The sequence below is a fragment of the Lytechinus pictus genome, chromosome 11, assembly GCF_037042905.1.
Source record: "Lytechinus pictus isolate F3 Inbred chromosome 11, Lp3.0, whole genome shotgun sequence".
NCBI classification, from domain to species: Eukaryota; Metazoa; Echinodermata; class Echinoidea; order Temnopleuroida; family Toxopneustidae; genus Lytechinus; species Lytechinus pictus.
The window spans coordinates 31,578,057-31,591,749 of NC_087255.1; the positions used below are offsets into that span (position 1 = coordinate 31,578,057).

The 13,693-nt window shown below is 38.1% G+C and overlaps 1 protein-coding gene across 4 annotated transcripts; it reads right to left on the reverse strand.

Annotated features, from left to right (window-relative positions):
• Nucleotides 1-846: 846 nt before the first annotated feature.
• Nucleotides 847-13,514, reverse strand: LOC129271186 (BRISC and BRCA1-A complex member 1-like). 4 transcript variants are annotated; one of them, XR_010295038.1, is made up of 10 exons: nucleotides 13,234-13,295; nucleotides 8,625-8,781; nucleotides 7,795-7,999; nucleotides 7,066-7,124; nucleotides 5,985-6,105; nucleotides 5,221-5,330; nucleotides 4,470-4,593; nucleotides 3,994-4,080; nucleotides 2,100-3,528; nucleotides 847-1,320 (listed from the first exon to the last, which is right to left on the reverse strand). XR_010295038.1 is itself a non-coding variant. In XM_054908558.2 (9 exons), the coding sequence occupies exons 2-9, from the start codon at nucleotides 8,750-8,752 to the stop codon at nucleotides 3,361-3,363; spliced, it is 1,002 nt and encodes a 333-aa protein (XP_054764533.1). In that variant the 5' UTR covers nucleotides 8,753-8,781; nucleotides 13,234-13,514; the 3' UTR covers nucleotides 847-3,360. The 4 variants fall into 4 exon arrangements, 3 of the variants coding, with proteins under 3 accessions (XP_054764533.1, XP_063962423.1, XP_063962424.1); XM_054908558.2 differs by having other exon boundaries at nucleotides 847-3,528; nucleotides 13,234-13,514; XM_064106353.1 differs by having other exon boundaries at nucleotides 847-3,528; nucleotides 13,194-13,235.
• Nucleotides 13,515-13,693: the final 179 nt, after the last annotated feature.

Genomic DNA, 13,693 nt, shown 5'->3' on the forward strand with positions numbered 1-13,693 from the left:
TAAGTGTCTCCAAAGAAAATAATCACAGGGTGCGAGATCAGGGGATCTTGGTGGCCATTCTACGTCATGGTTGAGGGCAACAACTTGATGTCCAAAGAGTTCTTTCAACTTCTTTGAGTCTATCTCGAACGATGTTGGATCGAAGGACAGGAGTGCTAGTCCTGAATCCACTAAAGATGCAGGTACACTCCTCGAACCTGCCTCTCAAAATGTTAGTCCAACGACTGTGGTACAATCTCCTCGTTAATCATTTGCAATTACTTTCGCCCATTTACACTCCTTTGGAAGAAAAAGGTCCAATCAAGATTGTTTTCACGCTCAGGCATGGATGAAAGTATTCACATCGTCATCTGCCCTTTCATCAAGTTTTCGAAAACTTGGAGAAAGTGGTATCTGCACCTGTTGTCTTCAACATCACTTAATTCGGTCATGTGTGGCACAAATTGTACGAATAGGGTATCAATGGAAAGCTGACAAGTTTCTCTTTCACATCCATGCAGAATAATTTCACAAAATTGAATATAATTCGAATACCATCCCTCTAGATTTGGATTACCTTTTTTCTGAAACGCACTATACAGAATGCAACTGAAATTCAAGTGATTTTTTAGTCGCACTTAAATCCTGGTGAAACACTGTCCTCCAAGTTTTTTTGGACAATGAATACTGAATATATTTTTTTCATATGTGCGATAAACTTTATTCATTCCCAAAGCCTAGTCTAGTATTGAGCACAATATTGATTTACAGGGGGTAATTAACAAGGACTAGCTTAGATACAAATCGCTCTTTTAACTGGAATGTTTTTGTATGATGTAGATGAAGTTCGAAGAGCCAAAAAATCAATTTCTTTTCTTAAATTCAATTTTATTGAATATAAAACAAACACATACATATATAAAGTAAATATACATTGGGGAGTCTAAATAAATGACTCGTTCATATGATGTATCAAAGAGAATTCTGACCATGATCACTCTCGGTATTTCTCTATAAACAACAGCAGCAATATTTTTGGACACCGCCCTTGGCACTACCCAAGCAAAGGTTCTCTTCCCCGCACATATCAAGAATGAACATAATCCGTTTTTTAAAGCTCCATTTAGCTCCTCCATGTCTACAGTCTTCATCCTCCTCGCCTATAGACCTTATGCATTGACGTGATTGTGCTGCCATCTAGTAAGCGGTTAGTGCCATTGCCTTGTGTGCATTGGTGTTCTGCAGCTGGCGCATCTCTGACAACTCCGCTTACGCATATTCCTACACTATAACCTTCGGGGAAGGGAGTAATGAGATCATGATGCATAAGGTCTAAGACCCCTGTTACATCTGAGAGATTCCCTACCTCGGGCCGGCCCGGGGCCTACCTCGGGTCGGAAAGAAATCAGATGTAAACATCCCAAACCTACCTCGGGCCACCTTTTAGCGAACCTACCCGAGACCACATCCAGAGGTAGTCTCGGGAAGGTATCGGGCCGGCCCCGGTCCACCGATTTGTAGATGTAAACGCACACAAGCTTTCTAACCTATCTCGGTCCATTCGCCAGCTGTCAAATTACGTCATAGCGCGCCCTATCCCCTCCCCAGCCCCGTCGTTCTTCGAATGTTTTGTGGCATGCGACATGTGATTGATAAAGTCTTTGATTTGAGTGGAAAGAAGGAAGCATTTTAAATGTATCCTTTTCAAGTCGATCATATCTTCAACGACTGCTGGGATTATCAGCATTCTTCCAGAATCTGGGGTTAAGGTAAAGAGTCGTTTCGACTCTCTCTGGAAATGATCGGCACATGTAAACAACTTCAATTAGCGCGCAAATTATTCAGAGCCTAGATCGAGAGCGCCCTTTGATGTCAGCAATCGGATACCGCTCGAAACCGTACCGATAGGGGAGGGAATGAACGCTGTGATGTAAACAGACCACATTTCGGACTCGGTCCGTTCCCGAAGCTAATCCACCAATAATCCAGTCAAGGTTGCAAGTGGACTCGGTCGGGTCTCGGGTAGGAAACTTTCAGATGTAACAGGGGTCTAATACTGTAACTTAAGTAACTTTGACATTCACCTTCAAAAAGTCAAAATTTTATCCAACTCTATTCGCCCTTTTATCTGAAATGAAAGCTGTTGTTTGCTACCCTAATTTACAATGTTTGACCAGGGGCCCGTTGCATAAAGAGTTGCAATCAATCGCAACTCTAAAAATCATAAAAATCGCAACTTGATTTTCAACCAATCAACAGCACGCATTTGGGACTTGCGATTGATTTTTAGACTTGTGTTAAACGCAACTCTTTCTGCAACGGACCCCCGATGGTTCCTATTTATCAACTGCAAACATAATGTGAAATTCAAAATAATGTTTCCTCATACACGTATGTATTTCATGAGTCTGAAATTTAGCAATGTATTAGCAAAATATAATGCCTCCACCAATCACATACAGTAGGCATGAAAAACAAACTAAAGATGCAATATATGAAATATTGAGTACTGTATTCAAAATCAATGATAAAAACAGATCATGGGACACATAAAAACACTGATCCTGCTTTCACTAGAAAAGTGAAAAACAGTACTTTGTGATTTGTAACAATACCTTGACAGTATATGCCAATAAGGTAGGAAATCACTGAAGGATGTGCTGTATCAGTAGGTGAGTTGCCGGATTGTGAACATAATAAAAAAAGGCTTCAATCACACTGCAGTAGTATTATCTTTTGGCAAGATGCTAATATGTCTTTTTCCAGTATTAACCCAGATGTAAACTGGATGACTGTACTATGTACTGAAAATATCAGACTGACTTGAAATGACTTCTTCTGGAGATCAGTGACAAAAGAAATGGGTACAATCCTCAAATAAAAGAATGACCTGCCTCTGTTCCAGATCCAGGATACATACAATGATCACCTTATAACTTATTCAGATAGATGATCCAACACTAACAACCCCTCTTCAGGTCTGTATAATAGATGAATCACCAATGAAGCTATCTTGCAAAGGCGAACAGTAAAGGTTAACAATTTCTGTGGATGATCAAAGGCAATGAACAGTTCCTCAAGATTCCATGTTGTTAACTCCTCATTGGAATGTCCTCATTGTTCTATCTCCAGCGAGTATGAAGCAAACACTAGTTCAGGTCTCTGCACTGGTGCGCCACTAATGAAGAACTGATCCCGAAGATTACACGTTGTCCACTCCTCATTGGAATGTTCTCACTGTTTTGTCTAGCAAGTATGAGGCAAACAATTGTTCATGTTTTAACTCATCTTTGGAATATTGTCATTGTCATATAGTGGATGATCATAGCCAATGAACGATTCCTCAAGATTCCAATTTGTCATTCCTTCATTGGAATGTCCTCATTGTTCTATCTCCAGCGAGTATGAAGCAAACACTTGTTCAGGTCTCTGTAATGGATGAGCCACTAATGAAGCCATTTTGTTGTAAAGGTGTGGTATCATCCGTCCAACCTCATGGATGTATGACGTATTGTTCTTGTCAAGGTCTAGGAAAACATCATAGATGTCCTGCATGGGCATACAAGACAAAAAAATAAAGATGAATACCGGTAGTAAAAAGGGATGAAATTCGTTGTTGGACTGTTAAACCACATCTCAAAATTCATAAATGTATAAATATGAGGGTAGCTCATAAAAAGCTTTATTTTAGCAACTTCATATTGTATGAAAAACAGACTCCTGATTCCTGAAGAAAACTCTCTCGAGGCAAAAGAATGTCATAACTGAAAAATCTTCAATCCTTAATTTTGAAGTACTATCATGAACCATTAAAAAATGAGAATTTAGAGAATTTATATTACATGTCACATGGGGCTGCTACTCGCATATGATATCACAAATTCAAATTTTGAAAATTCATAACTCTTTAATTCTTTGAAAGATTTTTGACGAACCTTCACCAATATTTTCTTTATTTTTTTCTTCTGCTTTTATCTATTACAATCCCCTTTAAAATCATTCTGTCTCACATACCTTGCAATAGTTTTCTTCCGATGGTGATTCGTGGAGATAGAAGACATCAAAGAAGAAATATGGTGAATTTGATAGGGCTACTTGAGCCTATATAAGGGAGAGAAAATGATAACATAAAACATCAATATGGACTAATGGATTATCACAATTTTATTTGGCAATATCAATGAAAATAAATAGATCAAATACAAGCCATAAGATAAGGAGAGACATATGGATTGCAATTCATCTATGGAGAAATTTTAAATCTATCTGATACAGTATCAAGCCAAAATCTAACCTAACACTCTTCCAATTAAAATTAAATAGCATGATATGAACTAGGGAAATATTAAGACAATTTTAAAGGGGTTTTTAGTGATATTTTTCAAAACTATTTTCTTAATAAAGCGGTTACATTGAATTGCCAAGGTTTTTTAAAGGCTTTAAGAAATAGTTTCAGCCAAACAATTATAAATATGTTATCTGGTACTCACTTCTCGACCGCTGATAAACTCTGGAATGAGAGCTGACCTTCCATAGAAAAACAGAGTTCTAATGACGTATGGAGGAGGCAAGACTTCAATATCATCAATCACTGGTAGATCTACTTTATTTGCGCTGTCAGAAACAAGGAAATATAACCTGGAAGTTTATCCTACTCAGAATTTGACAATTACCACAGAGGAAAAATGGCATTTTGGCAATGTAAGTGAAGTACATTGATATGAAATGCATGGTTAAAATGGTTATATCCGAAAACAGAAAACTATTAAAAATAAAGGAATACACTATGACGTATGGAGAAGAATTTTTTCATGAAATTAGCTTTCTTGGAGAATTAGATATCTACAGCATTCCCTGTGTTCTCAATCAATATAACATAATGTTACTATTCATGTATATTCTTATCACATTATCAGGTAAAATCGTCACCTCCCCATCCATGGCCCTGACACTGTTTCCATCTGACTTTCAACATTTCATAATGAGGGCTTGCTCATACTCTATCAGAACTTCCTGGATCTACAACCAAAGTATAAATATGTTAATTTAGCATGAATTTTAGGACTCTTCCTCATGAAAGATTGCTCACTTGGCTTTAAAATGATAACAAAAGTTGAAATTTTTAGATAATAACAGAGGCAACATGATTTTCAGGGCAATTCTGCAGTCAGCAGAACCATCCTATGAATTATAAGACCGGCCTTGTTAGGGTATTATGTTCAATCCTGACGCTTTACTTACATGGTTTCAAAGAGTGATGTAAGGTCACATGACTCGCAATCCTGTGTCTCACTGGTCAGATCAAACATTACATTGAGAAACTCCTCCACATCAGAAGTAAAGTCTTGCAGCTTTAAAAATCAGAAAGAATAATAGTATTATAATAGTGATAATGAAGATAATGGTGATGAAGGTGATGGTGTTGAAGATGGTGATGATGATATTGACAATGGTGACTACGATGATGATGATGGCGATGATAATGATGTTGATGATGAAGATGACGATGAAGATGACATTGATGATGATATTGACGATGGTAACTATGATGATGGTGATGATGAAGATGAGGATGATGATGAAGATGATGATAATAATGATTACAACAAAATAATAATTATGTAATAATGATGATAAAACTATAGAACTATGGTTAATTTTTCTTTACCATTGTCACAGTTCTCAAATACGAGTCCTGGGTCCCGTAACACAAAGGTTAGCAATTGATCGCTAATTTCAAAGAATAGTTCTGATTGGTTCATAGTCAGTCTATTTAGCAAAATGCACATGCAACAAGGATCTTGATTGGTAATTTCATTTAGCGATTAATCGCTAACATTTGTGTTACGGCGTCTAGGACTTCGTCAAAGGTTTACAATCAATAACTAATTTCCTATGATCATTTTTCAATGATCGAACACACTTGGATTCATTTAATCCAACTATTTGCTGATGCATTTACCCCTAAAAATGTTGTTGGTAAGGGGCATATTGAATTCACTTACCCACACAGCACTTTCCTGGAGCACCACTAATGCAAACTGGTGTCTTGGGTTAATGCTACTCTTAGTTCTTATAAAGATACTCAATGCTCTTTTCACCAACTCTATGGGTAGGTGTTTAGTCCTGTAAAAAAAGAAGGAATTATGTTACATTCTGTCTGCTGACTTCAGGTTTATAATCACCTGGAAATTAATTGACAAACAGTAAATAATGAGCAATTTTCTCCCTCATCATGGCCAGAATCACCCCTAAAATTTATCATATTTGGGGGAAACAATCTCTCCTATAAACAGTATTAAAGAACATTTTAGAAAATCAACATTTACATTTACCACATCATAGCTTCTTGTGAAAAAGTAGCCCTTGAAATGAAAGAATTTGCCCCCATTCAAATATTGCCCTAGGAAATAATTCATATTTCCTTGCCTGCTATACTAACAGCTGGCCAAATTTTCCAAATCTTCCAAATTTAAACACCCGTGTCTAAACTACTAAGTCCCAGGAGTTCGAGGTTTGGTAATTTTCCACTTTTCACAAGCTTGCAGTTTACGATACCTTGAAAGGAGAACCTCAATATTAACACAAAGTGTATCTGATTAAAAGATGGAATTTCACAATGCTTTAAGTAACAGAGGTGTATCTGATTAAAAGATGGAATTTCACAATGCTTTTAAGTGACAGGGGTGTATCTGATTAAAAGATGGAATTTCACAATGCTTTAAGTGACAGGGGTGTATCTGATTATAAGATGGAATCTCACAATGCTTTAAGTGACAGGGGTGTATCTGATTATAAGATGGAATTTCACAATGCTTTACGTGACAGGGGTGTATCTGATTATAAGATGGAATCTCACAATGCTTTTAAGTGACAGGTGTGTATCTGATTATAAGATGGAATTTCACAATGCTTTACGTGACAGGGGTGTATCTGATTATAAGATGGAATTTCACAATGCTTTAAGTGACAGGGGTGTATCTGATCATAAGATGGAATTTCACAATGCTTTAAGTGACAGGGGTGTATCTGATTATAAGATGGAATTTCACAATGCTTTACGTGACAGGACCCTGAATGACTCACCCATCTCTTTGCAGGAAAGGTACTCTATTCACCTCACTGGCCAGGTCTAAGCAGATAATCTATGACAAAAATGAAAAATATATACAGTACAAGGTGCTACATAAGCACTTGCCCGAGTGCCCAGGGCAAGTAAAAGTTAGAGTCGGGCAAGCGTTTTGAAGTAAAGACCAAAACTACTTGCCCGAATTGGGCAAGCAATATTCTCACAGTAGAATGACCAAAATTAAGGTCGATATGATATGATATCGACCCTAATTTTGGTCATGGCAGGTAGATCAGTACATGTCAAAAGAGAGAAAAAGGTTAATGGTTTATAAAACCGCAAAATTTTCTTTTGAAGAGGTAAAACTTCAAGGATTTTTTCAGGCAAGTGAAATAGATTTTTGGGCAAGTATATTCCAACTATTTGAAAATTTACTTGCCCGACTGGGCAAGTGCTTCTAAAAAGTTATGTAGCACCATTTTTCAATTAAATCACATTCTTGAAAGATTTCTTAACGAGTCCTTTCAGTTCCTTTCTCCTGCATACAAATCTGATATTGTTTATCATTACAATGTGCTCAGAAAATAAATATTTGCTACAAGATGACCATATATTGTGGAACTGATTTGCCTCTGAATATTTGATCCTGAGCTCTACATGTATAAATAAGGTTAGCGGCCCATTGAAAGCTATTTACACCAACAGCAAAGTTCAAAAACTCACTACCATCCCTGCTAGTTACTTACAATTTTCTCTGGACAATTGACCGATGGTAACCTAGGTCGTTTGACAATATTGATACCACCATCTTCATCGGTGATCCCTGCCTCTGTCTCTGATGGGCCTCTGGATCTGAATTCAGTCTGGCTAGTTGTTCTCTTGGGTGGGGCTGGTCCAGTCTGGCCTTCATCGTTATCTGGTTGCAGGCCGCTGCTACTGGCTTGATCGACCCTAGAAAAAGAATGCGGACAAGCTTGAACAGAGAGTAACGGCACTACTGGGTGGTTCCTGTACAAAGGAATCAGTATCAATAGGTTAATGTCGCATTTACAGGTAAACTCAGATACCGGTAAGCTGACCTTCCACGAAACGATCTTCACCCAATTTGAGGTGATTTTTTCAGACCTGGGTCCCGTAACACAAAGGTTAGCAATTAATAATACGCTTGATTTTCACGATGAATTGTACATTGTAGTCAATGCAATCAATCATAGAAAAATGTTCTACGATCATTGCTAAGCTTTGTGTTGCGGGCCTAAATTGCTTTGACTTAGGTGATTATTTGACTGATGGAAGGTCGACTTAGGCAGAGTTACCTGTATGTTGTTGATAATATCTACTTAGTCAAATTTCTTCCAAGTCAAACAGAGTTCTGTGGTCCAAAAAGATTCAATTAAGGCAAATTTACTTTTTAGCACATCATTATGATTTTGCTTAGTATAGCACTACTTGAACCAGGGAGCTAAGACTTAATTGGATAACCTGCAGATCTTTCCTCCAAGTAGGCTGTAAGTGTATTGGGGTAAATACACTAATACACAAGCACCAATGATAATTGAAGGAAAGAAATACTTACACAACCTCAGATCCGTTATCTGGTTTATGTCCCTCTCTACTACCAGGATCGCTGCATTCTGTATTCCCATCGTAAACAGCAACATTTTCTTCAGGTACAGCTGGAATTTCCTCTCCTTCTTTGTCCATTTCAAGTTTGTTTCAGCTCAAACTTGATACTAGATTACAAAAGAAATTATAGCACCATATAATTATGATAAAAAAGAAAAAGACTGAGGGGACTTTGATTCGACATACCGTCCGGGAATACAAAAATCTGCTTGCCATGCCAAACATTACAAGTGATCATAATGGGTTGTGAATTTTTATATTGTCTTTAATTAAAAAAGTTTTGAGTGATCAATAGACCTTGTGTGTATGTGCTGATATTCGATTTTAGAGATATTCTTAAGCTCTTTTCAGTCTTCAGAAGATTGTGCCTGGAATAAATGTACAACAAACTATAACTATTAACACACATTAAAACCTCCAATTATTCCATTGGCAAGCAATCTGAACAAAAATATAAAAAAACTAAAAAGTTTAAATTCTTCCCCAAAAAAAAATTAAATCATATTTAAACCTGGAGTGAAACAAGAAAGCATGTTGAGTCAAATCAGTGAAGGAAACTGCTCATCTCCACAACCAACTAGAATATCAACATATAACATATTAACCAAATAATGAGATGACCCAGACAACTGGTATTTGTGAACCCAAGATCAACAGTAAACAGTTACAGCTTCTACTCCCCCAGAGCTGCCATTTGGTTATAAATATCCTTGGCCCAACAGAAAATAGAGCAACACAGACTTAGCATACAGGAACTCGGTCAAAGATCACAACCTGTCATGGCATTCCTAACTTATGAAATGGGAGAGATTTGTCATTGGAGCCCAGTGTCAATGCCACCAATCAATAAGAAAATAATGATTTGTTTCTTTAACAGGTGAATCTAGACATTTTCATTTTAAGCACATGTAGGCATATCAGTGATCTATCATTTGTCTGTTTTTCTCTCTCTCTTTCTGTCTCATTTTACATTGCTCTTTCCCCTTTCTTCTTTGAATTTTGATTCCCTCTTTACATTCATTCTTAATTCCTAGTTCTCTGTCTCATCATAATAGCTCCATTTATGTTTCTCACGGTTGACTTGATTCCTTTCTTTTATCCTTCATTCCCTCTTCCTTCTTACTTTTATTTTCCCTTTCCCCCTTTCTTTTCCAAATTTTTTTCTTTCAAACAGTCCAACACCTCTTACGAACCTTTGCAAATTATGTCTTTAAATAGTTCATGTTTGGACTGTATTAAAATTAAATGTTTTTTTTCTCACCAAACAATAAGTTTTTACCCAAGAAGATGTCCACTCAATGCCTCAGAAAGGTCCCTCTCCATATCCAGCCATAGGACAGCTGTATATTCATATATCTGGTGTTGAAAAGCAACTCTTACAGCTAAACCCTTCAAAGGCAAGTGGGCCTGATGAGATTCCACCAAGACTGCTCAAGCTTGTGGCTCATGAAATTGCACCACCATTAGCCTTCCTCTTTCAACAAAGTTATGATAATGGTGTGGTTCCATCCCAACGGAGACAAGCTTTTGTAACGTCGATCCATAAGTCAGGGGACAAAAGTGACCCATCCAACTACAGGCCAATTTCCTTGACTTGTATCTCCTGCAAAATCATGGAACATATCGTTCTGAGTCACATCTCAAAGCACATTGCAGTAAATAACATTCTTGCCGATGCACAACACGGTTTTCGACAAGGGTTATCAACTGTAACACAACTTACCTCGGTGGTCCATGAGTGGTCTCAAACACTTCAAAGTCGTAGTCAGTCTGATGCTGTATTTCTGGATTTCCAGAAAGCCTTCGACAGAGTACCGCATGAGCGTCTTTCCATCAAACTACAATATTATGGCATTTCTGGGGATTCTCTCAACTGGATCCGTGCTTTTTTTATTGGAAGGTCACAGTCAGCCGTTGTTGATGGGAGTCAATCATCATGGAAGGAGGTCTCATCAGGAGTACCGCAGGGTTCAGTTATCGGCCCTACTCTCTTCCTACTCTATATCAATGACATTAAAGATGACATTTCATCATCCATACGTCTCTTTGCTGATGATTGTGTAATCTTTCGTGAAATTTCATCAGACTCTGACTATAATGCTTTGCAACAGGACCTTCATACTTTAACTTCATGGTCATCAACTTGGCTCATGCACTTTAACGTTAGAAAATGTGGTGTGATGTCTTTTACTCGGAAACGCAGTCCAAGGATCTACCAATATCACATCCAGGATGATATTGTCCCAAGAGTCTCGGAGTATAAGTACCTGGGAGTAACTGTAACACCAGATCTTCGCTGGAATACACATTGCCAAAATATCAGGCAAAAAGCCAGCAAGGCCCTAGGACTTATCGGCCGAACTCTTTCGCCATGCTCAAGAGAAGTGAAGTCGAGAGCTTACACAGCCCTGGTTCGACCCCAGCTTGAATACGCCTCAGAGGCATGGAATCCCTACACCTTGACTGCCATCAGAAACCTTGAGCAAGTGCAAAGGACAGCAGCTCGGTTTGTTGCCCATGACTACAGGTGGTCTACGTCATCCTCACACCTGTTGTCTGCTCACGGATGGGACACGCTACATCATCGGCGACTCCTGGACCAATGCTCTCTTCTTTTCAAGATTCACTACAGACTGGTCAACATGCCAATGCCAGCTATAGTCACTCCGGCAACATATCTTGCAAGGAAGGACCATACACTGAAATTTGCTGTGCCAAAATCGTCAATTGATTCCTTCAAATACTCCTTCTTCCCAAGGACAATCAGAATATGGAACCACCTGCCTGGCGAAGTTGTATACAAAACAGGTCTACCAGCATTCAAAGAGGCTGCACTTCCCATCATTAGAAATCTGCAGCCTCCAACCGGATCTCTTGTTCTTTAAGATGTATCCAGGTTTTTTTTTACTTGCACATCGCACTCTCCTTTTATTGTAAAATAGAGATCTTCACTATGACACCAATCTTTCACGACATATTGCAAAGTTCATTCCAGTTTAGCTTTTTGGAGCTGCAAGAGGAATTATCGCATCAAGTATCAAGTAAGAGTCTCCAACATAAACTTTATTTCTTTAAATATTCTACAGGCATATCCACATCACCTCACTTAAAAGTGAGGGAGAGAAGCAACTGAGCTTGTCATGGGGGTGAGGATGCTTTAGCATTTTCTAAAGTGAAATTGAAGGATTTCTTGCACACTTTTGTGAAAATGTTCAGTGAAGAAATATTCTAGGTTTTTATTTTTTATTTTGTGCTTTCTTTATTCTTCCGGAAATTTTTTATTGCATAATTCTATAGTTGATTATACACACTTCACAGCTAAAACATAGTATGAACACATGCACACTTTTTTGGGCTTACCCTTAGAATCCAATCATAAATGTCATGAACTGAACTTCATTTTGATGCCTAATTCTAACACTACATGCTCTCATATTCGATTACGACATTGCATTGGATTGTAAAGACTAAAGTTACTCCCATTTTTGTCATGTTATCAATAAATAAATATCATAAACACTCACACTAGACTAGTGCTAGGTTAGTAATTAGTATACTAACATGTCAAGCGTTTGACAAGTCAAGCGTCACAACAACGTGCAGTGGCGAGCCAGGCCAGGTGACAATTTTCAAATTCACTGAATATCCCGAGTCAGGATAAGGCTATTATATTATAGGCTAGACAGCTGGCAGCCGTCTGTTTCGAGGAGTTTTTTAACATTTTTTTTTATTTTTTAATTTCTCCTCATACACAGACGGCTCGCTAGCGTGCAGCCACCATTAGGGGACTTGCAATGCAAAATCCCCCCGTCGGGGCTCTTCAATTTTTGTCTTTAATGAGTAAAAATTTTGAAAATTCACGCGACCAAAATGCAAATTAATATTCCCTCTTGGCATCAATTGCCAAAAAACGGAGAAAAATCAAGTTAAAAGGAACAAAGACAGTGACTTACCTCGGCTGTCGCGCAAATTCACTTCCCCGTTTTATCCGATCTTAAGTACATAAACATATGGCCATTGAGTCCCCTGTACAGATCGCGCTAGAACTTCGGTCTCTGTATTTGGTGAGTGAAGCCAACGGAGTTCAGCTGAACAACCAACATAACAGAGACCGAAGCTTTTGGTCTAATTATAGGCCTACTTATAGACTAGCCCTCTACTTGTAATTAATGTAAAGAATAAGATTTATTCACGGCGTGTCCTAAACATGCAACTAACACACACACAATTGAAAAAAAAAAGAATTGGTGTTCCCTGCATGAGTACTAGCTCAAAAAAACACTAGCGGTTCAGTTAACGACGACGTCCCCGAAACCCCCGGGGCAGCAGCCAGCAGCAGTCCATTCTCTCTAACTCGGAGGCCGAGTTGCTAGTTGTCCAGATAAATTAAAGACCCACCCAGTGCGCAAGGCGAAAAGGCTAAACTCCACTTGACAAGCTTGTAAACGGGTAACACTTTATATTCGTGAAACAACTTCAAAACAATTCTGATCAAGAAATTGAATAAAATTTTGCATACTTGTGTACCACGGTTAGTGTAAAACCAAAGCAAAACTTACCCGAAGACCCAAGTTCACATATTCCGAAACTTCCGCTTCGCTATATTTTTTTCTTTTACGGTGGCGGTCGAGGTCTCGAATAAACAAAAATTGAAAAATATTCCACCGTATGCATGGTGATGATCCACCGTCGAGTTTTGTTGATAGTGACTCGAGTCAAACAAACAATGCGATAAATAAAAATAAAATCTTCAGTTTCTTTTCTGATACTCGCACTTTAATTTGTCTGTGCTCTAATAACAGGGGTGGTGCCACAAGGACAACTAATTCTATGAATTGTCAAGTAATGAAACAGTAAATAAGAACAACACAAAACAAGAGAAAGGTGAAGAGGGTGAATAAGAAGAAGAAAAAAAGTAAAGTATGAAAAAGGAGAAGACTAGACCCATGTAACTTTATAATATCCCTATAATTCAATCAAGGAAACATGATCTACACTGATTTACCTACAGGCAAACAT

Excerpts from the sequence above, each read along its gene's own strand:
- LOC129271186 (XM_054908558.2), bottom strand. The coding sequence starts at position 8,752 with ATGGACAAAGAAGGAGAGGAAATTCCAGCTGTACCTGAAGAAAATGTT. Across the intron at positions 7,125-7,794 it reads TCAATTGTCCAGAGAAAATT|ATTATCTGCTTAGACCTGGC; the intron begins GTAAGTAACTAG and ends TTTTTGTCATAG. Across the intron at positions 4,081-4,469 it reads AGTTTATCAGCGGTCGAGAA|GCTCAAGTAGCCCTATCAAA; the intron begins GTGAGTACCAGA and ends TCCCTTATATAG.